The sequence below is a fragment of the Canis lupus genome, chromosome 33 (assembly GCF_048164855.1).
Source record: "Canis lupus baileyi chromosome 33, mCanLup2.hap1, whole genome shotgun sequence".
NCBI lineage: Eukaryota > Metazoa > Chordata > Mammalia > Carnivora > Canidae > Canis > Canis lupus.
The window spans coordinates 17201515-17227831 of NC_132870.1; the positions used below are offsets into that span (position 1 = coordinate 17201515).

General features: G+C 33.6%; 2 protein-coding genes across 15 annotated transcripts in view; one reads left to right on the forward strand and one right to left on the reverse strand.

The window, feature by feature from the left end:
- The window catches only part of SMARCAD1 (SNF2 related chromatin remodeling ATPase with DExD box 1), a 78262-nt gene extending 59768 nt beyond the window's left edge, over positions 1-18494 (forward strand). For all 12 annotated transcript variants that reach the window (XM_072810235.1, XM_072810227.1, XM_072810231.1 and 9 more), the window contains 14 exons: positions 802-892; positions 3356-3455; positions 4148-4207; positions 4313-4388; positions 5516-5651; positions 6137-6274; positions 7890-7985; positions 8079-8196; positions 8417-8538; positions 8992-9180; positions 9998-10116; positions 10985-11167; positions 12071-12180; positions 17132-18494. In XM_072810235.1, the coding sequence (XP_072666336.1) occupies positions 802-892; positions 3356-3455; positions 4148-4207; positions 4313-4388; positions 5516-5651; positions 6137-6274; positions 7890-7985; positions 8079-8196; positions 8417-8538; positions 8992-9180; positions 9998-10116; positions 10985-11167; positions 12071-12180; positions 17132-17193 (1600 nt within the window). In that variant the 3' untranslated portion in view covers positions 17194-18494. The remainder of the gene's footprint in view (positions 1-801; positions 893-3355; positions 3456-4147; positions 4208-4312; positions 4389-5515; positions 5652-6136; positions 6275-7889; positions 7986-8078; positions 8197-8416; positions 8539-8991; positions 9181-9997; positions 10117-10984; positions 11168-12070; positions 12181-17131) is intronic.
- HPGDS (hematopoietic prostaglandin D synthase) overlaps positions 1-26317 on the reverse strand; it is a 59745-nt gene that overhangs the window by 12308 nt on the left and 21120 nt on the right. For 2 of the 3 annotated variants that reach the window (XR_012023264.1, XM_072810238.1), the window contains exon 6: positions 23218-23300. Coding sequence is in view for 2 of the 3 variants with exons in the window: in XM_072810238.1 (XP_072666339.1) it covers positions 23218-23300 (83 nt within the window). In the remaining variant the exon portion in view is untranslated. Of the gene's footprint in view, positions 1-12185; positions 23301-26317 lie in introns of those variants that run through there. The other variant, XM_072810237.1, reaches the window with a different exon arrangement.

A 26317-nucleotide genomic window follows, 5' to 3' on the forward strand; every position in this document is an offset into this window, starting at 1 on the left:
TTATAGGATGTTGGAAGATTAAATGAGATGGTGCTTGAAAATGACATTTGTGTGTGTGTATAATAGGTGTTTGGTAAATAACTGCTATTAGTTTTTAACCACTTGAACTTTCAGGGGAAAAAGTACTGTTTTCATCCATTATAACCTTCCATAATACCTTCCAAACAAGTTATTTTCAAATTTTGTGTTTACAAATTAAATGAGATTTTGACACTTGCCTGCTACTTTCCACTCATGGACACTCATTGATGTCTAGCAAATTTACATTCATACATAGTTCAAAGACAAATAAACACATACATATACCTTCCTGAATTACATATACCATTGATACTAGAGGTGATTGACATTTATTCAGAAAGTGTTTATTCAGTCATCCCGGCAAAGAAGCAAATTAAGCTTGAGTTGTCCTAATACTTCAGGTTCCTCGATGTGGTTAAAATTCAAATCCATACAATACCATTTTCAAGTATAAATATTAGGTTAGTAACATGTTACAGTTAATATTCTGATCATTTATGGAATTTGGTGGCATTACATTATGACCGAATATGGAAATTTTTTTATAATTCTTATAGCCAGAAGAAAAATAAATACAAAATAAAATTTGATAAAATAGAAAAAAAGTATTGTGTTTTAGGCTCAATTTCTTAATTAAATATAAATAGCTTCTATAACAGGTTAAAGGTAAGAAAGACTAGGCATAGGTATTTCAGCTTTTGTGTGATTATAAACTTAAACGTCACATCAGAAAACTAATAGAAGTACAAATCCATAATATTTGGTCACTCTCTCTACCAGTTTGTCACTCAAGCCCTATCAGAAGGTTGGTTTGAATTGGCTGGCATTGGTACATAAACATGGACTTAATGGCATTTTGGCAGATGAAATGGTAAGTGGTACTCTATTTCTGATTTGTCGTTAAAAGGCGTTCTTTCTGTCACTTAAAAATAGAAATTTTCCCTTGACCCCTGTAGTTTACTGTTCTCATTTCAGTTTTTTAGTACCCCAATCACCCCTTCTAATTTTCTATTGTTTCTCTTAGCTTTAGCCTCTTCATTGCCTCCCAGAATGAAAAATGGGCTTACTTTCTTTGATTATCAAGTTAATAAATAGGCATTTTAAAAATTAGACTATAGGAAATACAATAAAAATCAAGATCACTACCTACCTCCTTGAAATAAGTATTATTTTGATGTGTCTCTTTTCATATTATTTTCTTCTGCAGGTGTGTGTGTGTGTGTGTGTGTGCACATGTACACATACATATATATACATATGTATAAAATACTAAATGAGATTTTGTTATGTGTACTTTTCTATAGCTTCTTTTGAAATTTGTAGGTACCTTTAAATAAATCTACACATTTATCAGCAACATCATTTCAGCCATTTTACTTTTGTTAGATGTCCCTGAGGTGTTTTTTTCTTTTTCTCCAAATCACATTTGCTTGAAGCTAAACTAAGGAAGTTCATTACAGCCAGTAGTTCAGGTATTGTCACATAGAAACTTAACCTTTAATTTAACCTTAATGTCCTTCCTCCTTTAAAAGATTTAATAAAAATTGGTCGTGTTCATTGGAGAAAATGTTTATTAAATACACCTAAATTACATTGTATGTAATACATTGTATGTATTATCAAAATAAAAATTAACATAGTTATCCTAGTCCGTAGTTTGCTTCTAGTGATCTTTTGTATTTTAAGACTTCCCAAAAAAAAAAAAAAGACTTCCCACATGTACATCATACTATCCTTATAACAAAGATGCTATTTATCTGATAGAAAATTAAATAATATAGGCAGAATTTCAAAATAGTTATAGAATTAGATATAGAATATAGAACATTACAGTTGTGTAAAGCTGGACATGAGAATCAAATCTGGATGTGGGGCCCCAGCTTTGCCTTTCATGGGCTGATCCTTACCAAATGATCTAATCTCAGCCAATATTAGAAAAATGTGGTATTATTTGGCATCAAATGAGGTATAATTTGTAAAACTTTTTGTAACCTGTAAAGCACTATATTTATGTTAGTATCTTGCTTGGTCTGCTAGGGCTCCCATTATAAAGACTGGGTGGCTAAAACAACAAATTTATTTCTCAAAGCTGTGGAGGCTGGAAACCTAAGATCAAAGTGTTGGCCAGTTTGGTTTCTCCTGAGGCCTCTCTCCTTCATTTGCAGGTGGACACTTTTCACTGTGTCCTTACATATCTTTTTCTCTGTATGCACCCATCCCTGATGTCTCTTTTTCTTAAGATGAGGATTGGGTTCCCATCCTTGTGATCTCACAACCTTAATTACCTCCTTAAAGGCCCTCTCTACAAATATAGTCACATCGGGGGATAGGGCTTCAACACATAAATTTGGCAGTGAGGGCAATTCAGGTCTTAACAGTTGGTAATGTTTAGCTCCTCCTTAATAGCCTTTAGAAACAAAAAACAAAACAAAACAAAAAAAACCTTCATTGATGTATAATTTATTTGTAGTAAAATGCATAAATGTTCAGCTTCGTGATTTTTTTTTTTAATGTATATGTGCACCCATGTGACTACCTCCCCAGATCAACATTCCCATCATCCCAGAAAATTCCCTCATGCTCCTTTTCAGTTATTACCACCACCATTATTTGGATGCCTAAACCATAGCTTTTTTTTTTTTTTTTTTGAATTTTGAATTTTATATAAATAGAGCCATATAGTATATACCTTTTGTTTCTGGTTCATTTGATGCATGATAAAGTTACTGAGAATCATATGTGTCAGTAGTTTGGTGTTTTATTGGCATGAAGTAGTCCCTAGTATAAATATGCTACAACTTGTTTATCATTCTTCTGTGGAAGGACATTTAAGTCAATTCCAGTGTTTGGCTATCATGATAAAACTACTGTCAACATTCTTACTCCGGTCTCTTTGTGGACTTATGTTCTCCTATCTCTTGAATATACTCTTAGAAGTGAAATTAGTGGGTAAGAGGATGGGCATATGTTCAAATCCAATTAGTCATTAGAACATTGTTCTTAATCTACCCAGTATGTATTAAAATTTGTTTTATATAAACTACCAAAATTATGTCCTTTAAATGCATTGCAAAGCTCTTCCATGTTCATATGTGTCACTTTTTAACTAGCACTTAGAATACAACCTGCTCGTTAAACTAAGTCATAGTATCATTTGGAGGTTATGATCTGTTTTATCTGTCACTGAGCACTAAGAACATGGTAGAGTTCTTACAGGATTGCATTATGGGGAATCAAAAATAAAATCAGAAATACTATTTTTCCTTTTGTGTTTTCCAGTATTTTTTGTTTGTTTTTAAATTTCATATATTGTCTTTTAAACATTTAATTTTAGGGCCTAGGAAAAACTATTCAAGCCATTGCATTCCTGGCATACCTTTATCAGGAGGGTAATAAAGGTCCTCATTTGATCGTTGTTCCCGCATCAACTATAGGTTTGTAATACTGTGAACAACCATACTTGACTGTATAGTGTTTTATATAGGGAGAAGGAAAACTGTTACGTGTGATTTCTTAGTTTGTGAAGGTGAATATTAATTCTGTGGTCTCCTTACACTTTTTTCCCCTTTTAGTATGTGTATGTATGTGTGTTTGATTGTACCAGACATCTTTTAAAAGAAAATAACTTAAATACAAGTCAGTTATTCAGCTTTTAAATTATTATGGATCAAGGACCATCGATAAGATAATTTTTCTAATACTTAACCAGTTGTTTTAATGAAAAAAAATTTAATGAGTAATTTAAGAGAAACAAGTGCTTTTAAATTGTTAATTAAACATTTATTGAATCAGAAAGTATACAGTTCATTCCCACTGAAATTGCTCCTTTATTAATTGATTAGATGTAGACTAGCGTAAGTGAATATACGTGTGGACATAATCCAAAAAAACTCTTTAAATTGGAATTTAATCATCACCTGTAAATATAATGGTTAGTTCTCTACCTTTCATTTTCTGCCTCTTCAAAATTATTTTAAACATTAGGAGTAAAATTGTAATGGGTCTGTGATTTTTTTTTTAAATTTTGTATTATTTTGCAAAAGAATGATTTCTGTTTAGAACTCATTTCACTGCATACATCTAACCTTTTATAGAAGATGCAAATAATGCCTCTCTTGTTTCCTAGATAACTGGTTAAGGGAAGTTAATTTATGGTGCCCCACTTTAAAGGTGCTCTGTTACTATGGTAAGAATGTCATTTTGCTTTAATTGGAAATATTTTAAAAATCCTAATAATACAGTAAAGTACAGTAAATGTAACCAGTATGGGTGTGTTGTTTTTAAATTGTAGGCTCTCAAGAAGAACGTAAACAAATTAGATATAACATCCATAGTAAATATGAAGAATATAATGTAATTGTGACCACGTAAGTATTGAGAAAAAAAAATGTTGGAGGGGAGATATTGCGTAGTTATCAAATTAAAAAAAATATATTTGCAATCTATTAGTAATATGAAGTTGGTGCTAAGAACTATGCAACAAATTAATGGAATGACTTAGGTTAAGAATTCAGGCATTTAAAAAAAAAGAATTCAGGCATTTTTCAGTTTTTTATTAGTATAACAGGTGGCTGGTAGTGCTTATAAAAAGGTTTTGTCCACTTGATTTTTGTCCACTGATAGCATAGTTTTATAGGACTCTTTGTATTAAAGTAAAATTTAAGATATCCCATTAAAAAGATTTGTAATATTTTAACTCATAAGTGTTAATTATTAATGTTAATAATTATTAAATATAGGAGAATCTCACTCTAAATGAAAAAACATAGTTAAAATAGGATAGAATATAAAACTTTGAATAAGTTAGTCATTACTTGGTAGTAACCATTTAGTGTAAATATCTAGCAGAGAATCTAATGCTTTCATGTTGCATTTTTAAATGTAGGTTATTTCAAGCTTCATATTAACTGACAGTATTTAGTTATTATTTCCTTCTGCTGACTTCTATAGGAGGCTATGATTAAAAGATGAATCCAAAATTCATCTTTTCAACATAAAATGGACTTCATTTTCATATATAGTCTAGTACTGCTAGCTACTATTAACTTTTTTTCTTGGATGTTGTACTGTGCTAGTTTAATACAGTAGAATTATGTTCTTAAATATCTTCATTTCATGTCTTCTTTTTGTTGCTTTTGTTCTGAAAATAGAACAGTTAATGAAGCAAAGTGTTTAACAATTGTGGATTACATATAAATTATACCCAAATTGGCTTCTTCCTCATTGTGTAGAAGTTGTCTAATTATAACATTAAAATTTCCCTTTACCTACCCATTGCAGCTTTTATAACTTGGCTACATGTACCTAAATAATGATTGTATACAAGTGCATCAGAATTTTTTGAACACCTACTATGTCTAGTATCTTTCAGGTACTGGCTATTAGAAATGTATAAATAAAAATAATTTTGCAAAACATGAAGGCTCACTGTGGTCCAGGCTCCTAAAGGGATAGCCTTAGAGAATTTTTTTTTTTTTTTTTTTTTTGGTGACAGGTATAATTGTGCAATCAGCAGTTCTGATGATCGTAGTCTGTTTCGACGGCTAAAACTTAATTACGCGATTTTTGATGAGGGCCATATGCTGAAGAATATGGGCTCCATCCGCTACCAGCACCTAATGACAATTAATGTAAGAGAGTACTTTGTGAATATTTCCAATTATAATGAAGTTTTAGTTATGTTTTAATGTATTAGTACTTTATTTCAGGGGTCAGTGGATTTTTCTGTAAAGGTCCAGAAAATATTTTATGCTTTATGAGCCATCCTCTGCTACTTGTTTTTTGCTTTTGTTGTTTTGTTTTATAACCCTTTAAAAAAGTGTGTAAAAACCATTAGGTCATGAGCTTCAAATTACCAACCCCTGCTCTATATGATAAACTTTATGAATATCAAGTACAATCTAGGTACCCACTTACAAAATGAAACCATTAATTAGTTTTATATATTGTACCTTAAAATAAAATAGATGATAATTTTTCTAAATTACTAGTCTTTTATCACAGAATGTTACATTATTAATAATGGTTTTAATTTTTTCTTTCCTACTGAAGAATATAGACAAGAAGGACTTGGCTCTTAAAAAAAAAAAAGCTAATCTAAATTTTACTTTCACAGGCAAATAACCGATTGCTGCTCACAGGCACACCTGTACAGAATAATCTCTTAGAACTCATGTCACTGTTGAATTTTGTTATGCCACACATGTTTAGTAGTAGCACCAGTGAAATACGAAGAATGTTTTCTTCTAAGACAGTAAGCATAAATTTATATTTTCTTCCAGATATGTTACTTTGTGGTTTATATAGGCCATTCTTCTCTTTTGCCTTTTGTCTTTTTTTCTTTTCATAGTGTATATGCATTATCAAATAAATTTAAGTAATTGATATCCCTATACTTGGATGAATTGGGAAGTCAGCCAAAATACAATGGGAGATAAATTGCTGACTTCTGTAATTAGTATCCAGAAGTTTTGGTTTTAATATCCTAAATTTCTGAAATGACAATTTTAAATTAGTGGAGAGCTCAGATCTATAATAAATGGGGAAAGTTTGGTTATTGCATTTACCTTACAAAAATTAGGTAAATTAGTAGCATTTCTTTATAGGTAAACTATAGAACTGGACAAAGGTAGAATATCTAGAAAATTCCTGTACTGGGAAATATGTTTTGAAATAAAAATCCATAAATTCAAAAGTAACAATTTTTTAAGTTTTATTGATTGATTTGAGAGCGTGCAAATGTGGTGGGGAGAGGGAGAATCTCAAGCAGGCTCCTGGCTGAGCCCTCGACCTGCAGGCCAGTACCTGAGCCACAGCCTTGAGGCGGACCCTCAACCTACTCTGCCACCCCAGGTACCCCAAAGTAACAGTTTCTTACAGTTACACTCAAGAAATCCTATTTCAAAGAAAATCTGAGTAATTTTCTGCATGTTGCTTAGAAAAGGTACAGTAGAGGGTACCTGGTTGGCTTAGTGGTTACGCATCTGACTCTTGATTTCAGCTCAGGTCATGATCTTGGGGTCCTGGGATCGAGCCCCATGTTGGGCTCCCAGCTCAGCAGGGAGTCCACTCGAGACTCCCACTCTCCCTCTCTTGCCACTCCCTCCTCTCAATAAATAAATAAGGCTTTTAAAAAATAAGCATTAAAAAGAAAAAGGACAGTATAGCCTTCAGGCACTTCTAAATTTCCCAGTAAAGCAATGTTTATATAGATTCGTGACTCTCTTTCAAGTCACGTATATTTTGCAAAAATTCTCTATGATATTGTTCCACTGCAAATTAACTGCCTTTTAAACTTCCACTGATGAATTCACTCCCACTTGATGGCCTAGTAAATTATAGAATATGGAGGACTGCTTCACATCTTAGAATGAAATTTCATGTCTTTAATTCTCCAAAGTTAACAAGTCTTGACTAGGAACTATCCCTGTCTTTTAGATCACATATTTTACATCACCTGTACCAGCTTTCTTTTGGGGTCATTTTCTACAAATAAGTTTTCTACTTAACTTTCTTTCTCTTCCCCTTCCCCCCCCTCCTCTTTAAACATACCGAGTACACATACACTTTCGTGAGAGCTTGTCTGGTAATTAGTTATATTTCATTAGTTATGACTTAAACTTCTGAACACCATCCTAGAACATTCAGCTTTATTAGCTCAGCAGAATACATGAAACTTCAAAATATATATGGAGGTTGAAGAAGTAGATTATAGTCCAGAGTTGAAATGTGAAATTCTATCCAGAATGAAGTGAGTTTCTGTGGAAAATAACTCATTGTATTGAGGATGACTTTCATGTTATATAATATTGTTACTGTGATCATTAAATGAGTAATTTCTAAAAGGATATGTTCTTTTATTTACTTAGAAATCAGCAGATGAGCAAAGTATATATGAGAAGGAGAGAATAGCACACGCAAAACAAATTATAAAACCATTTATTCTCAGAAGGGTAAAAGAAGAGGTAACTTATCTGCATATTTATTATGATTTTTTTTTTTTTTAAGAACTGTTTTCTTTATTTAAATGATCTGCTTGAACTGTTTTCCTTTCTCAGGTTCTCAAGCAGCTACCCCCCAAGAAAGACCAAATTGAATTGTGTGCAATGTCAGAGAAACAGGAGCAACTCTATTTGGGTCTTTTCAACAGATTGAAAAAATCTATCAATAACATTGGTATAATCTGATTTTTACAATTTCATGTGAAAAATAATCCTGTACTGGAGCTACATTTTGTTTAATCATGTTATACTGGGATTTGCTCAATTTAAAAAATTACTTAGAATTTGAAGAAATAATTTTAAACTTTATTTGCATTGAGATCTATTTCAGCAAACAGCTATCAACTTGGGTTTTGTTTGTGTTTTGTTTCTAATGTGTGCCCTTGGAATCACAGAAAAAAGCACAGAAATGTGCAATGTCATGATGCAGTTGAGAAAAATGGCCAATCATCCTTTATTACATCGCCAATATTACACAGCTGAAAAGCTCAAGGAAATGTCTCAGCTTATGCTAAAGGTAAGGATTTTGTAGTATATTAACACTTAAGCTTTATTAACACTGTTAAACATAAGGTTCAACTCATTCTCCCTTAGCACTCACCTGTAGTTCTTTATAGTCTTTGTGTTACAAGCAACTATTTTCTTTTTTAAATGTTTTTATATTATTTTAAATTTTTATGGAAAATTTTCAAACGTGCTGCAAGTGGAGAGAATTGTATAATGAAATCCTCTGCCCATTTAATAGTCACCCTTTTTTTTTTTTTTTACAGTTATTTAGAATGGCATTACTCTCGTTACATCTAGACTCTTCCCCGGGATTATTGTGACCCAAAGTCTAGACATTATTTCATCTCTAAATATTTTAGGATGTTATCCCTAAAACAATAAAGACTTTTACCCCTTTATTGTACCTAGAAAATAAATATTATATCTTCATTTTGAAGTGTGTACTGTTCTGTTTTGTTTTAAGGAACCTACACATTGTGAGGCTAACCCTGACTTGATCTTTGAGGATATGGAAGTTATGACAGACTTTGAATTACATGTACTTTGTAAACAGTATCGACATATTAATAATTTCCAGTTAGATATGGACTTGATTTTAGATTCTGGAAAATTCCGAGTTTTAGGATGCATCTTATCTGAATTGAAACAGAAGGTAATGAAGAATGCCACTCCTCTTGTGTTTGTCCAGTTAAACTTCTTTAAAATAATTCTGGCATGATCTGACTTTCTTGAAGTTTTAACCTATGTCTGTTATACATGTTTCTAGAAATTAGTGATTTGATCATTTAGGGGATATATTTGGGGATATGTTTTCCTGATTACTTTTCCTCTGTTGAGTCTCAGAAAAATAGAAGTTAGTAGAATACATATGTATTGATTTTTTTATTGTATTTTATTTTATTTTATTTTATTTTAAATTTTATTTATTTGAGAGAGAGAGGGAGAGAGCACAAACTGGGGAGAGAGGCAGAGGGAGAGGGTAGGGGAAAAGGAAACTCCTTGCTGAGCGAGGAGCCTGACAAGGGGCTCAATCCCAGGACCCTGAAGAAATGACCTTAGCCAAAGGCAAACACTTAACTAACTGAGCCACTCAGGTTCTCTCCCCAGGATTGATGATTTTTAAAAAATAATGTTAAATGCCATTATTTCATAAGTGACAATCTGTAAGATTGCCTTAAAATTAGTATTTTGAATATACCATGTTATTTAAGTACTACTGCCCATTTATATATGAAATCGCTTAAATTTGTTATCATCATAATTTAAATAGTACTTTTGTAGTTTTCATTAACTGTCTTTAAAAACCAAAACTGAAAATTAAATTTTAGGTCTGAAGTTAGAAGTTACTTATGTATAACAAGAAATTTACCTTTGCTACGATTACTTGATTTTCATTAAAGAAGCAGTTGATCATTAGATACTTATAATTTTATTTTCCCATGTATCTAATCATATATATTTTTTCACAGGGTGATAGAGTTGTATTATTTAGCCAATTTACCATGATGCTGGATATTCTAGAGGTTCTCTTAAAACATCATCAGCATAGATACCTCAGATTAGATGGGAAGACTCAGATTTCTGAAAGGTTGGTATACTTCACTTTAGTTTCAGAAAATCTCCACCTCCCTTTCAAAGAGTAAGAGTAAATGTTAGAATTTTAAATATATGTAAAATATTTGATTGAATTATATTGCTTTGAGTCTTTTGTATGGTTATTTCAAATCATTGCTTTAAGGAAAATTTTCTCAATTTCTGATCTGAATTGTATAGAAATCTATTTTGATATCTGATTAGAATTTATAATGTTTTTCTCCTTTAAAATTCATTCAGAGCCTTGAAGCACCTTACCTTGAAACCAAGATTGTTTTAAAATTTGGGGCTTTTCATATTTTAATATAATTGAATGAGTTTAGTTTTTTTAATTTTTTTTTAATTCCCAAAGAGTAAAAGATTGTCTTCAAAAAAGGGGGGAATACTTTTTCTAGTAAGTTTAAACTGCATTATATCTTTTAGTTTATTTTTTATCAGCCAAAATGAATCTTTTTTCCCACATTAAAGATAGAAGTCATGCTAAAAGAGAATACACTGCTCTAGTTTGATCTTGAGATCTTTAGTTCATCTGGTAGCAAGAGCAGCTACTAACAGATTTCTCAGAAGGCTGAAGATTGAAAAGCCATATGCTAAATTAAGCTAGAAGTCATTCAACAAAGGAGAAAATAACTCTTTAGGACTACTCAAACCTCAATAGTTGAATTAAAGTAAGAATTAGGAGAAAGAGAAATGGTATAGAAAAGAAGTTGGTTAATTGGGAAGGTCTATCAATAAAATAACTGCAGGAAAAGTAACTATATTGCCATTTACATCATCAGGGTTTTTTTCCATGTAGTGTGATTGTTTTTAGTTTTAGTTATACACATTTTAGTGAAATTTAACCTAATATATTTATTTTATAGGATTCACCTAATTGACGAGTTTAACACCGACATGGATATCTTTGTGTTTCTACTGTCAACAAAAGCTGGTGGACTGGGAATAAACCTAACTTCAGCAAATGTTGTTATACTTCATGATATTGACTGTAACCCTTACAATGACAAACAAGCAGAAGATAGATGCCACAGAGTAGGCCAGACTAAGTAAGTGTTTTGAATTGAAATTTATTTTTAACTAAATGCTAATTTAATTTGTACAGAATAGTAGAATATTGTCTGTCTTTTAGTTAAAGCAAAATAACCTCCCCCACCCCACCCCCCCAAAATAGTTCTGCAGCTGATGGAAACAAAATATTATCAATGGTTCAGCCCCTTTGGAAAAAATTAGTAGTTGAAAAGGCTTGTTTGTTAGACCATTTAAGTGCCAGATAGACTTAATAATATGTATACTATTGCTACCCTATTATCCTTTAGGAAATACATTATTTGAGTTGTAGGTATTTTAGATGAAGGGTCATTTTGACATTGGACCAAAAAGAGGTGCAAATACCTATAAACTCAACTCTGCTATCCATGTAAGTAGCCAATAATCAGTGTCTTCTCTGTGGAATATATTACTGTATTTCTAAAAGAAATTAATAAGAACCAAAGATTTATCTGTACCTAGTATGGCACTAAAACTTCCTGTGTACTCTTTGTGGTTCACCACACTTTCTTTCTTCTCGTACTGAGTAATTTAGTGGAACCTGGCAAGCAAAGCATGTTCCTTTTTATTTATATTTTTATTTTTAGTGTTTTTGTTTAGCATGTTCCTTTTAAAAATGGAATACCTATCTGAACCCAGACTGTTTGTTGTAGTAAGTTTTACCAGTAATTTTTGGAGTACAGATATCTTAGATTAATAAGAAGGGTCATTTAAAAGTTACATACACTCAGAAAATGTCAATCCTAAGTAGTTTGAATAAAAAGCAATTTATAGTTATGGATTTATTTGTTATATAATCTTCAGATTATTCTTACTGAACTCTAAGGTGTTTTATGTAGCTTATATGTATCTAAATAATTTTATATTAAGTAACCAACAGACATATCTTCTTTTTTCTTTAGAGAAGTACTAGTTATAAAACTGATAAGCCAAGGGACAATTGAAGAATCCATGCTAAAAATTAACCAACAGAAATTGAAACTAGAACAAGATATGACCACAGTAGATGAAGGTAAGTTGTTTGTAAGCAGAAACTTCAGTATTTATTGAAGAAAAAGCATCAAATTAGCAGTAGCAAAAGTTTAGCAAAAATGGGCCAGATCCTTACTGCCATACAGTGTAGGAATGGCATGGTAGACGATAAGCGTACTCAATAAGTATTATAATAATTAACATTATTTTGCTAGAATTGATATAAACACTTGATTTTGGAAAATTCTGTCTCTTCCGTCCCTTATCTCTTGACACCAAAACATCCCCCAAATAAAATTAGGTCTATAATTTTATACACAATGTTATGATTTACTTAGTATATAAGTAATATATATAAATCCAAAGGATTTAAATACATGGCATAGTATTAATTTATTAAGAACTGCAACATTGATATTAATCCCATTTGACCAGCAAATACTTAATGCACTAGATTGCAATAAATGCATTTTCTTACTAAAAAATTTAAAATTTCAGATTGAAGTAGATTGGGTACTAAAAAGAACCCTCTAAGAGAACCCTCTTCATTCCATCTTTTTAAAAGGTATAATTTTTAAAGTTTTATATTTTTAAAAAGATAATACATTCACATAATTCAAGATTCAAAAGATATACAAAGCAAACAAAAGCCTCCTTCTCACCCTATCATCCAATTTCCCCATAAAAATGGTGACACATTGACTTTTATTAGCATATGACCATTTAGTTTTTGCAGATAGAAGTAAATAAGTATATGTATTCTTTCGCCCTTTTACACAAGTTATCATGCAGTCTTTTACATCTTACTTTTCTTATTTAATGTTAAATTTAATTGGATGATAAAACAAGCTGTTTTATCATTATTCTAATAAGTAAGGATATTACTAATGTTGATCATGGTTCATTTCAACTCCCCAAACTTCCACTGAATATTTACTATGTCCCAGTATTTTGCTGGGAACTCTGTACTATAAAGAGTTTGGTATATTTTTAATGTCTTTGCGGAGAGAGAGAGAGATGTTTGGTAAAATTAGTACATGTCCTTCTGTATAGCATTCATTTCAGAGTGCTTCAGGTTGGGTAGGCAGACAATAGAGAAGGTTTGAGTAAGAAGCAACTGCAATGATTATAACTTAAACAGTAGGCTTTGTGTGGAGGTGGCAACTTGCCAATTTCACATTATCTAGCAAAAGCAATAGCGTGAATGCATAAGGCCTATTCCACAACACAGCACATTTTCCTGAGTGTTTTGTTAGGGCATCTTTTCAAATTTAGTTAAAACAATTATATACCTATTCTCATTTAGCAGCTGCCACCTATCCAGATATATAGATTTTATTCCAACAGTAAGTCTTTAGATAGAACCATCATAGTTAATTGGGGTTTCAGCAGTTTAATTGTTGGACTCCCTCCCATCTTTAACTATATAGGTTGCTTTTCATGGACTGGTTCATTTCCTCCGAAACAAATTTGTCAATCTTCTGTGAAATACGGATTGTGGAAGATACAGTATATGACTACTGACTGCATTCTTAGAGCTAAGGAGAAGCAGAGGAGGGAGGGCTGTTGCCATATTTACATAGTTAACTCTCCTATTCCAGTATAGTTTCATTGTCTTCTACTAGCCCCATATCTAGCATTCTTCTGATTCAAACTTTTCAAAGAATAAACCTTCATTTGTGTATCTGGGGTAAATGGCTGGCTCTGTTGGACAGGCTTTAGATGTTCTATTCTTCAACCTGTTTTAGCTCTGTATGTTTCCTATCCTTTAGGAACCATGCATTACCTCCGTGTCTTGAGTTTGGGGGTGGGGGCACAGGCTGGGGGAAAGAATAGTGAGATTCTGAGTGTGAAGTACCTTGCGTTTTCTACCTGTGCACACTTAAGTTTTTGCTTTGTCCATTCTGCTAAAGTCAGCTTCCATTCTTCCATTTGCTTTTCATCTTCCATAATTTGTTGACAACTTTCTTCACTGTTGTCTTTTTCTTCTGTTTTTTCTCTTCTCTTTCTGTTCTCTTTTTCTTCTGTATAGTGCCCCTGATTTCTTTTTTTCATGGCATTTTAATGGTATTTCAGATGAGACCGGTGTATATCCAGTCATGTCTAGTCATAGTTCATGTAAATTATTTGTACTTCTATAAATTTGTTTAGTCTAAAATTTTACTTGTTCACATCAAGTTTTTCTTAAATTGGCAGCTTATTTCAACTATGCTTTTAGGCTGTAACCTTTAAAGTGTTTAATTATAAAGAATCGTTCCCCCATTTATCACTCTTTCTGTAGGAAATTTTCCTCTTGTTATAGCTATTTGTGTATCAGTTTTTTCCAGTATGTGTTTTATTTGGTAGGCTAAGGGTACAGTGATGTTGTTATTCTCTTAACTATAATGATTTTGTCGTCTTTGCTTTTGGTTTCATTTAAATAATTTGACACTGTCCTAATGAAAGTACACGTACTTTTTCATCTCTCATGGTGAGGTTCTTTACCACTGTAAACAAAAAGTATATTTGTAATTGATTGTCTCTGTGCTTTCTTGTTAACAATCTGTATGCCCCCATTTCCACGAAACTATGAAAGATAAATACCATGATTCCTCTCAAATGCTTGTCAGACTTTTGTGTCTCTAGAATTTTCCTTAGTGGTTTTCAGAGTGCAGTCTCTGGACCAATAGCAACAATATCACCTGGGAAATTGCCTTGAAATGCAAATTCCCAAGCCCATCTCCATCCCTACTGAGTCAGAAATTGTGAATGGAATTCAGTAATCTGCTTGGCGTACTGATACATGCTAAATTTAGTCAGAGAACCATTGCTTTAGAATAAGGATTCTGGTTTGGGTGTGTTATTTTTCTTTAATCTCTTATAATTTTCTACCTTTTAAAACTTTTACTTTTTTTAATTAATTAATTACTTAATTAATTATTTATTTATTCAGAGAGAGAGAGGGGGGCAGAGACACAGGCAGAGGAAGAAGCAGGCTCCATGCAGGGAAACCGACATGGGACCCGATCCCAGGTCTCCAGGATCACACCCCAGGCTGCAGGCGGCGCTAAACCGCTGCGCCACCGGGGCTGCCCCTTTTAAAACTTTTAATATGGAAATTTTCATGCAAAAATGTTGAAAATATGAGTTTAGCAGTTACAAACATTTTGCGTCATCTACCTTTTTTCCCTCATGAACCATTTCAGTGAGTTGTAGACATGACAGGTCATTCTGAATATTTCAGCATTCTCTCTAAGTTGTCAGAATACCACTATTATATCCAAGAAAATTAACAGTAATTTTAAAATATTATCATATATTTTTCCCAATTATGCCATGTCTTTTATATCTTTAAAAAAAAAAAAAAAGACAAGGTCCAGAGTTCACACATTGCATCTTATTGCATTATATCTTTGGTATCTTCAAACTTAGAAGAGTCTCCTCATCCCTATTCCTTCTTTCCACCTCTCCCTTCATTCCCAGAATACTAAATTTTGTACAGTCTTTTTTTGTCTTGTACTTTGGCATTCTTGTTGTCTTACTATCTTCTGGATCTGTCTGGTTATTCGGTCAGTTAATTTAGGACGAGTTTCAATTTAGATTTCATTGGCTATTAAGTCTATGGATGAACCTCAAGGCAAAGATGGCAGCAAACTCCTTGAGAGTTTATAAGTTTATGGAATAATCTGTGTTTCTGTGCATATGCTTTTTACTGAAAGGAGAAGAGTAAATAAAAGTACTCCTAATTTTAGATTATAATTGGGGTATGTATGGGTGACAGAGAAAAGTGATTAATTTGACTATATTTTAGCCACATCTAATTTATAAGATTATTCATTGCTATCAATGTATAAATACTTAATGAATTGCCAACTATATCATTGTCACTATAAACTAATAAATCAGTTTGTCTAAAAACTGTGTAAGTGATTAATTGAATTAATCAAGGATACCTAGATTCTACATCACTTTGATAAAAGATGTTTTCCCAATTTAGAAAATCCTGGGAGTGCCTGGGTCGCTCATTTGGTTGAGTGTCTGGCTCTTGATTTTAGCTCAGGTTATGATCTCATGGGTTGTGATATCAAGCCCTATGTCAGGTTCCATGTGCAGTGGGGAGTCTGAGATTCTCTCTCTACCTCCCCTTACTTGGGCGTGCACACACTCTTTCTCTCATTCTTTCTTGCTCTCAAATAAATCTTAAAAAAAAAAAAAAAAAAAAAAAGCCAGATGCTTCCTGCATAAGTGTCTAGATACCAGAGTCTCATTTAATTGAAATATGAGGGAAACATTGGAGAAGTTTATTTGCAGTGGGCAGTTTAATCTTCAACCAGTATTCCATTGTCCCAGTTTTGTTTAGATGTGCTAATTAAGTCTAAATCAGTGTTTGTGTCTTTGGATTAAAAATAAGGGTGTAGATGAATGATTTGTTTTCAGTATTCAGTTTGTTACATTAACCGTTCTTATCAAGTAAACCTGAGTAGTAAATACTGTGTGCTATATGAATAGAATATGATCCAAATTAATATGGGTATCTGTATTTATGTCAACTCAGAAACCTAGCCTCTAGATTACTGTGCTGTCAATATGAACATGAACATAGTAGAGGAAGTATCCCTAAATATATGTAGGGGTTTGTGAAGGGTTTTTATTTGTTTGTTTTGGGGTGGGTTTTATTTATTTATTTATTTATTTAGAGAGCATGCACGGTGGGTGGAGGGAGCAGAGGAAGAGGGAGAGAGAGACTTAAGTAGATTCTGCACTAAGTGGTGGAGTCCCACTCAGGGCTCAATCTCAGGACCCTGAGATCTTGACCTGACCCAGCAGCCAGAGTCAGCTGCTTTAACCAACTGCACCATGCACCACCCAGGTGCCCCTTGAACATTTTAAACAATGAGTGACACTGCAGCAAACTGAGCCTTGAAAGATGATTAGAAATTCGCCAAAGGGAGAGAAAATATGTTTCGTAAAATATTTGTGTTAAACTTTTAATGTCCCTTTCTGACCTGCAGGTGACGAAGGGACTATGCCAGCAGATATAGCCACGTTACTAAAAACGTCAATGGGCCTGTGAAATTAAGAATTGTGAATTCCTAATTGATGAGGAAATATCAACTTGGTGCACTCAAGGACATTTACATTATGATGACCATGGGGTTTACGAACATTTATAACTTTTTATAATTTCCATATTACATTTCTCATAGTATGGACAACTTTTTTGCCACTAACTGAATTCTCCAGATGCTTACATGTGAAATTTCAAAAAAAAAAAAAAAAAAAAATCCACAAATATGTAGTCCTGAAGATGTTGAATAATCATTTTACAAAACAGTTTTCTGAATGGGGATTAGTTGGTGATTGTTTGTAACAAATATGCTAATGCTTTAGAAATGTCAGTATTTTTGTAATTATTTCTACCTCCAAATATATATATATTGTCTTTCACTGGATAATGTGTGTAGATTTTTACATGTGCCTTATTTGACAATGCTTATGTCTTGTTTTTCCTTGTCTTATTTGAAGTTCTTTTTTTGTTCGTTTAAAGGATGCAGCTGTATAGATTATATAGCTTTCATTTTATTGCTATTTGAAGCAGATGTTCACCACTGTCAACAAGAACTCAACCTGAATTTAAAGGTGGCATTCCATATACTAACACCCCCAGGTCCTTCCAAGTATTTCTGTTAAAACAAATTTGTTTGGCTAGGCACTAAGTTGTTTTCCAGTGAATAGTAACAAAGAAGCCCTTATCTTGCTCCATGGGTTAATTCCTTCTGTTCATTTCCCAACTGCACTAATTGTGCTTATTACTCTGCCTATTGTTGTGCATGTTTTCATTGATTTCCCTCTCCTGGCTTTTGCTTCTCTTGAAACTGTTGCCCAGTCACTTCTGCTCCATTTCTCTTTACTCTCTAAATAGTAGTTTATTCCTGCCACGTCTCCACATATCAGCAAAGCGTGGGTGACGTTTGTCTACCCTGGCAGAAGAGATTAACAGGCTATTTCACTTCAAAGCCGACTGAATGTGACTTCATATTAAGGCAGCATTAGATACTGCATGGAAATAGGTCATTAACTTTAAACATTTCTCAAAATCTAATTTATCAGTTTCCAGAATTTCCAGTATGGGACCTCCTGAAGAGAGAGCCATTGTTCAATTCCAATTCAGTGTGGGTAACAAAGTGAAATTTAGAAGAAGTAAAGTTGTCTATTTGATATTTAACTCTTTATAAATCTTTCTTTAAATTTTTGCCTGTCAGTCTATCTTGCTGTTTTTATTATACATCAGTTTCTTTGTATAACTTGTGAGTTTCATGTGTTTTGTTTCTATTATGTAAATATCATTATAAATAAACTTATTTATAAATCACAGACTTGTTAATTTTGGAGATTGTACTTTCCAGGCATCTTGATTTGCTAAGATGCTAACGTAATAGAATCCTCTGGAGTTAGAAGAGTAATGAAGTTCGCAAAGCAATTTTCAGATATAGACTTGAAAATTCATGATTCAGTAGATTTACCCAATCTTGAAGGTATAGTGAATATAATCGATATATTTTAGTATAACAGGGCTGGAAGGAATCTGCAAATATTACTACCTCCTCCTACGTCACAGGACCCAAATCACTTAGGTTGTTGGAAATACTACCTTTTAAAATCTCATAATGGATTTCTCATAACTTTTCTTTGTTAATGTCTTCAGTAATAGGCTATTTCTTTTGTTGTTATTAAGTCCATATTATCTTTTTTGAGATGTAGTTGGGTTCTCCCTGTAATGCTCTATTATGTCTTGGGCTTAATAAAAATATTTGTGATCATAAATGGTATCCTCACACCCTTTTTAATAGTTTCTAACACTTCCCTTGATCCTTAAAAATATAATATTGAGCACAAATGAGATTATTTGTGCTTAGTATTGCCTATTTCTCAATAAACTGGAATTTATTACTTAGGATGTATTTCTACTAGTTCATTCATTGGACTGATGTCCATGTGAACATTACAATCCATTACCAGTAAAGAACATGCAAAGCCATAGTTGTTGGAATATCATCTTGACCAACTGAAGCAACTTTTATTTTTTATTTTATTTCTTTTTTTAAGATTTTTATTTACTTAATCATGAGAGACAGAGAGAGGCAGAGACAGAAGCAAGCTCCCTGCAGGGAGCTTGATGAGGAGGGACTCGATCCCAAGGTCCCGGGATCACACCCTGAGCCGAAGCAGACGCTCAGCCACTGTGCCACCCGGGTGCCCTGACAACTTTTATTTTTTAATACAACAGCAGAAGACATATGCTTTATGTGTTTTTGTAACTGTATTCCTGATCCCATAGACTATATACATGTATACACATACACATATGCACACATACATACGTACATTTATATATGCACAAGAGATAATTTTATACCAACAGATCTTTATATTACATCATTAACTACTGTTGTTTCTAATTCTTGGTGTTACTGTATTGAGGTTAGAGAGGAGTATTCAGAGATTTGGTTTCCATTTGCATGACCCTAAGCAAGACACTTAAACATCCATAAAAATTAAAGAACTGATTCTTTTAAGTCTTTTCTTCCCCAAATATGTTTTTTTCGGATTACAATCTGCAACTCTGATTCATTTAAATTCTCTTATACTCAGTCACTCAGCAAGGAGCCATTTAACTTGGGTACAGGATGGGATAATGGGATGTGTTGCCCCTTCAGTGAAAAAAAGATGATTTAAAGGTCAATGATGATGCTGTGAGTGAAATGAAGTATTTCCTTATGAAACCTGCTGTGGTTGCATTTTATATTTGAATTGTGATTTGTGTAAACAAGTGGGACTGATCTTACTGTGAATATTCATGTTAGGTAAGCATTGTAGTTCTCACTAAATTCTATTTTCATTAAAGCTTGTGAGTATGTAATTTTATGGCAGAAAATGAACATGCATAAGAGAAAAGTTACTACCTTCACTATCTAGAGTTTTATTTGAGTTTCTTTTATGAAAGATAACTTTTTTCTTTAAATTGCTTTGATTAACATTATACAGTACGTTGCAGTGAAATTCACTTATAACCTATTATCATTATTAACAGCCATTAGCGATAAGAAAATGTGAACCAGAGAAGCAAGTTATTTGGGAAGTACACTGTTTTTATGTATAATCCTTAATAACGTATAAAGTACTTAACATCTTTTCCATTTTATAAAACGTTGTGATGAAAGAAGCACCTTAAAATCATACACAGCTGAATTTTACTTTTCTTTTTCTTTATTCCCCTATATCCTCTCCGCATTTCTAGCTTCTCTCAACCATGTTCTCCTTCCTCTATTCTGCATTTCAAGTATATTCATCTATTTCATTAATCTATTTCTATATAGAACATGACATACTAAGATTAGACATTAATAGGAACATGCAAATTGAACTAAAATATATTCCAATGCTATAATTATGCTTTAAAATGGGTTGAGGGATAACCCACACTTACTTGGGCGATTTCTATTTAAATGGCTGTTTAAAGCCATTATACGGGCAGCTTGCTTTCGATGGTAGTGTGGGACCATAAAAATGACTGCAGGTTGAAACTGTGGAAAATAATCTTATTCATTGGAGAAAATGATTGTTCCATGACTTGTAAATTTTTTTCAACATATTAAAAACAATGTTGGTTATAAATGTATAGGTAAATGAAAAAAGTAGTAAAACTAATTTTAGTAGTAAAAGAAACTGATAGGGTATATTACTTTTGTAAAAAAAAATGTATTAATTTTAATAATACCTTCATATATAAGTAAGCGTTCTTTTTATACCTTGGCAAATTATCATAATTCTAAGTTTGGATCACCTTCCAACATTTTCTTGCATTTCCAGTGTCATGAAATACCCCTGCTTTTTTCTTTTTTAATAGACTTTCTTAGAGGAGTTTTAAGTTCACAGCAAAATTGAGCAGAAAGTAAAGAATTCCCATATACCCCTGCCACCACACAAGTACAGCCTCCCTCACTATAAACACCCCCCTCCCTCACTTGTAAACACCCCCATTCCAGAGTTACGTATTTATTACAATCAGTGAACTTACATTGACACAGTCACCCAAGGTTCTGAGTTTAACAAACCCATTATAGTATACAGAATAGGGGGACGCCTGGGTGGCTCAGTGGTTGAGCATCTGCCTTCTGTGCAGGGTGTGATTCCAAAGTCCCAGGATGGAGTGCCACATCGGGCTCCCTACATGGAGTTTGCTAGGCCTCTGCCTTTCTCTGTCTCTCATGAATAAATAAATAAAAATCTTTTTTAAAAAGTAGCATACAGAATAGTTTTACTGCCTAAAAATTCTCTATACTCCACCTGTTCAACTCTCCTTCTCCCTTCACCCCTCACAACCACTGATCTTACTGTCTCCATAGCTTTGCCTTTTCCAGAATGTTCCATAGCTGAAATCAGAGTATAAAGCCTTTTCAGGTTGCCTTCTTTCATTTAGTAATCTGCACTTGTTTCTTCCAGGTCTTTTCATGGCTTGATAATTCATTTCTTTTTTAGTGCTGAGTAATATTCCTTTGTATAGATGTACCACAGTGTACTTAACCACTTGCTACTGAAGGGCATCTTGGTTGCTTCCAAGTTATGGTGATTATCAGTAAGGCTGCCACAAACATCCATGTATAGGTTTTTGTGTGGATCTAAGTTCTTAACTACTTTGGGTAAGTACCAAAAGCATAATTGCTGGAACATATGGTAAGAGTAGGTTTAATTTTGTAAGAAACTGCCAAACTCTCTCCCAAGGCATCTTTACCTACCAGCTACCATTCCTATCAGTGAAAAAAAAAAAAAAATTCATTTTGTTTCCTTACCAGCATTTGGCATTGTCAGTGTTTTGAAATTTTGCCATTCTAATAGGTACGTAATGGTATCTCACTGTTTTTATTTGCATTTCCCTAGTGACATCATGTTTTGCTTTTTTTTTTTTTTCACATGCTTATTTACCATGTGTATATCTTCAATGAGGTGTCTGTTCAGGTCTTTGGTCCATTTTGTAATTGGGTTCCTTTTGTTGGGTTTTAAGAGTTCTTTGTGTATTTTGGGTATAGTCCTGTATCAGGTCTTTTGCAAATATTTTCTCCTAGTCTATAGCTTGTCTTCTCATTCTTTTGATATCTGTTCTTTTAACCTGAAACTTTTTACCAGTCTCACTTCCTCTGGGACATCATCCTTGTGACAACTATTTTCCTCATTTCTGTCAGTAAGTTTGTCTTTGCCAAGTTCTTCTGGCTACTTATCTGGAGCCCCTTGAACTGCAGGCGCGTTAATGTTCTCATAGTCCGTTCTTACCATTTATGTGCAATTTGAATTGGGCTCCAGCATTGTTACTTTTCATTTCTTTATTGTACTTTCATCTTTGTTGATGAGTTCCCCTTTTCAATTATCCACTTTTTATAAATCTTGAGTGGATTTATCACTGAGAAACAAGCAGGCAATGCAACTACACATTTTGCTGTCTGTGCATGAATAACAGATGTGTTGTGACCAATCATTAACAGCCTTTGAAAGAACTGATGTGATTGGTCGTTGGTCATGATGTGCATCTGTTATTTACACACTGATTTGTGGACTGCAGAGCTAGCAGCAAAATCAGTATTTTATGTAATAAGAGCTGAAGTCCAGACCATTTTGGGGGGAAATGTGTTCCTTAACCATTATGACTGACATCCGTGCATGGTGAAATGGATGAAAACTAAGCCCTGCCTATATTGTAAACTTTTTTCTCAGTTGTAAATGATGTGAAATTATTCTAAGGCAAAGGGGGAGGAGGGAAGATACTGGAAACTAAATGCTCTTTTTTTTCCCCATTTTTTCCCCCTATTTTTTTGTTTTTTTAGCAGAATATGGCAAAAGTGAAACACTAGATGGAGCCTAGGGAAGGCAGTGTGTGGATGTGGATTACAGAGCAGGCTTTGTAGCTTCTTATCTGATGTAAGCGATGCTGTGAAGAACAATAAAGCTGCAAGCTGGCATTACTTAGAGTTTGGTTTGGGGCCTTTGTTGTATCCAGTCAGCAATGGCAGGGATGGCTTGAACTTTTTTCCGTAATGTTACCAACCTGGGATGGATGTCCAGCAAGTCAGGTTTAAAGACCAAAAGTGTGGTACTGCAAATTTCCCAATAGAAATCTGCCCAAGTTACCTAGTTTAAAGGAAACAAAAATTTCCATTTGAATATAGAAGGCATAAGTTATTATATCAAAAAGTTTGTTCTTAATTCAAACTTATCTTACTACAGAAGTGAAATGAGTATATGATAGAAAAGTACAGATAACACCATACTCCCAACACCCAGAGGTTGCTGTCATTAACACCTCTGTGTATAATGGTATGTTGATTCTAAAATGAGATCTTAACAGTACATACCCTTGTAACTTGATTCAATCCCCACGTCTCTTGTGACAATACATTTTTATCTAATACCCAATCAATACTTTTTCATCAGTTCCAAAAATATTTAACAGAATCCATTCCAGGGCATGCATCTCATCTCGTTATGCCCTTTAACTCCCTTTTTTTTTTTTTTTTTTTTTTTAACTCCCTTTTACTGAAGATTTCACACTACTCCTGAAGAGTGTCCTCTCTTCAGGATTTGTATGATTCTTTCATCTTGTTTACCTTGTTCCTTTCTTCTGCAGAGTATAAGAGGATAGAGTGCAAGTTATCCAAAGAGTGGTCATAGTTGCCAGTTAAATATTTTTGACTGACACATTATATTGCATCACCTCAGAAGACATAGGGGTGTCTGAGTATTAGTGGAACCACAACGATGATGACAGCCTTGTCCTACCCTTGTACACATTTTCTTTGTACACTTTTTTTCCTTTATGACTGGAAACTAATGTACCTAACGTTACTTTGGCTCTAGATGAATATCCATCAGAGAGTGAGATTAAATGTGGACTCTTCTTAGTTTTCTTTTTGTATGGAATTTAATACTAAGTGCTAGCATTATATGAACCTGCATACTAAACACCTGTCAACCAGGAGGGTTTATGGGTTAGAGGATTCAGAGTTAAGTCAACAGATATTTACAGTGTACCTACTGTGCACGACATGCAGGTCTGGGTGCTGGGATGGACTAATAGCAACATGTAATATGAGCCCTTTCCCGGGTACAGCTTTTAATTTTGAAACAGGAAGACGAACATTTGTAAACAGATAGGGATGATGAAGAAAAAGCTAAGTGAGGAGAAGGACTCTCATATGGTCATGGAGGGAAAACCTTTAACAGGTGACATTTAAGCCAAGGCTTAAATGAGAACAGGATCCAGACAGGCAGTGGCCTGCATATGAAGCATTCTAGGCAGTGGGAACAGCAAGTATAAAGGCTCTTCAGTGGGAGTGAGATGTGTGTCTGAGGAACAAACAAAATACCAGTGTGTGTGGAACCCTGAGGAAGGAAGAGAGTGCTAAGAGATGGCATCAGGAGGTAGTTTGTAGAAGAATCTTAATAGAAAACAAGGAGGGGGGGGTAAAGTTCAAGTCCTTAGAAATTGTTCATTCCATAGGGCAGAGAGAAGGATATTTTAGGAAAGTCTATTGGGGAATCAATGGGAGGAAATGCAGGGTTATGTGGTGAGATTGTAAATTGAGAATAAAGATGTGGCAAGTATCACTCAGAAGGATTCAACAGACCATGAACAGAATGAGTGCAGCCCAAAGCAGTCTGTGTCTTCTCTCCTTGAAGGCGCAGACTCCGACCTACCACAGCATTGAATCATGTTTAGATTTGAGTTTTTGTCCGTAGTACTTTATAGGTGGCAGTGTGCTCCTCTATCAGGAGGGCTGTAATATCTGGTTGTCTCACTTTTGTTTTTTGGTGATATTAACAATTATTGTTAGTCAGTGCCTAGATCCATTTCAACCATTAAGTGTTGGAAAATGGTGTTAGTTTATTTTAATCTCCCCTTTTTACTTACTAACTGGAGTACTTTTATGAAGACACTTTGCACATCAGTTTTTTGTTATCTTGACATACAATTGGCATAGATAGGAAAGGCAAGGTAAATTCTTTACTCAAACCTCCCAACATTTTTAAAAACAGTTTTCAGAGTAATAATTTGGTTCTATATCATCTTCTAAAAGTAACCAATGAAGCTCTATTTGGTTTAAGGATTTGCATGTATGTGTTTGTGTTTGGTGGTGGTGGTCATCATAACCTCATGGATTCACTCATTTTTATTTCTTTCAATCCACTGCTGTTAATATTCTCAATGAAGCTTGAATTGGCCAGTGGAGGCCTCTTCAGTCCTTTTTGACACAATCCCAGTTCAGTTGTCTTTGATAATTTATTTGCTTCTGATATGACAACGTATTTCCAGCTCATTTCTTAGATTTCATGTCCCAAGTTGAGAATGAGCCATTTCTCCAAGAAGCCCTGATAACTTTTAATATTTAGAGACCAGAATCTGGGTCCTAGGGGTGTCCAGGACAATGGGGTTGGTCAATGTTTCAAGAAAAAGAGATACAACATGTTTTTTTTTAATTATCCTAAGACACAGTATATCATGACCTTATCTTTTATATAGTTCACATTCAGGAATAGAAAGTTTACTTAGTTTCACTGAACTTCTTTTTCTAGCTTCCTTCTCCCAACTGAAGATCCTGGTCTTCAGTGACCTCTACACATTTTCTTATTGCTTTACCCCACAGTAGAGATATACTAATATCAGAAATACTAATAAAACAATCCGACTATACCCAGTACCACAACAATCTAATTACAGAAGCACTAGTTTTGTCATGTTTTGCTTTATCACACATCGCAGATGCTGCACTTTTTACAAATGCTTGTAGCAACGCTTTGTTGAGCAAATCTACCTGCACTATTTTTCCAACAGCATTTGCTTACTTTGTGTCTCTGTATCACATTATTGTAATTCTTGCAATATTTCAAATTTTTTCATTATTATGGTGATCTGTGATCAGTGATTACAACTCTCTGAAAGCTCAGATGATGGTTAACATTTTTTGGCGAGAAAGTATTTTTTAATTAAGATATGTACATTGGGTTTTTTAGACATAATACCATTGCACACTTAACAGATTACAGTATAGTGTGCATATAACTATTATATATACTGAGAAAGAAAAAAAAATCATTTGATGTGCTATTTACTATATTGCAGTGGCCTGGAACTGAACCTACAATATCTC